General features: G+C 61.9%; 1 protein-coding gene across 1 annotated transcript in view; it reads right to left on the bottom strand.

Annotated features, from left to right (window-relative positions):
- The window catches only part of P2RY1 (purinergic receptor P2Y, G-protein coupled, 1), a 1403-nt gene extending 1305 nt beyond the window's left edge, over window positions 1-98 (bottom strand). Inside the window, exon 1 of the mRNA XM_010081405.1 lies at window positions 10-98. Within this exon, the coding sequence (XP_010079707.1) occupies window positions 10-98 (89 nt within the window). The remainder of the gene's footprint in view (window positions 1-9) is intronic.
- Between the last annotated feature and the right edge of the window lie 243 nt (window positions 99-341).

The following is a 341-nucleotide window of genomic DNA, read 5'->3' as shown; positions in this document are numbered from 1 at the left end:
GAACCCTTGGTGGGGGCGTTCCCCACAGCCCAGCCGCTGCTGGATAACAGGTTGGGTTCAGTTCCATTCAGAGCAGCAGAGAAGAGGACTTCAGTCATGATCCTTCCACCAGGGTCACATCAGTCCGAGGGGAAGCAATAAACTCTCTACAGGCACAGCAACGCATCTGAAAACAAAAGAGCAAAGCAAACCTGACTGCAAGGTAACACCCTGCGTCCTTCGGAGGGGTTCCACGCCGAGCTGCTCGGCCCAGCGTCTCCACTCGCAGAGGTCGGTCTCGCGTGGGTCCCCCCGGAGCCAGGGGACGCCTCAGGGGGTCGCTGCCCGCCGCCGGGCCCCTC

The sequence above is a fragment of the Pterocles gutturalis genome, unplaced genomic scaffold (assembly GCF_000699245.1).
Source record: "Pterocles gutturalis isolate BGI_N339 unplaced genomic scaffold, ASM69924v1 scaffold24354, whole genome shotgun sequence".
In the NCBI taxonomy this organism is placed as follows: domain Eukaryota; kingdom Metazoa; phylum Chordata; class Aves; order Pterocliformes; family Pteroclidae; genus Pterocles; species Pterocles gutturalis.
Note: the sequence above shows the minus strand (reverse complement) of the source record. Positions and strands in the feature narration are given on the sequence as shown.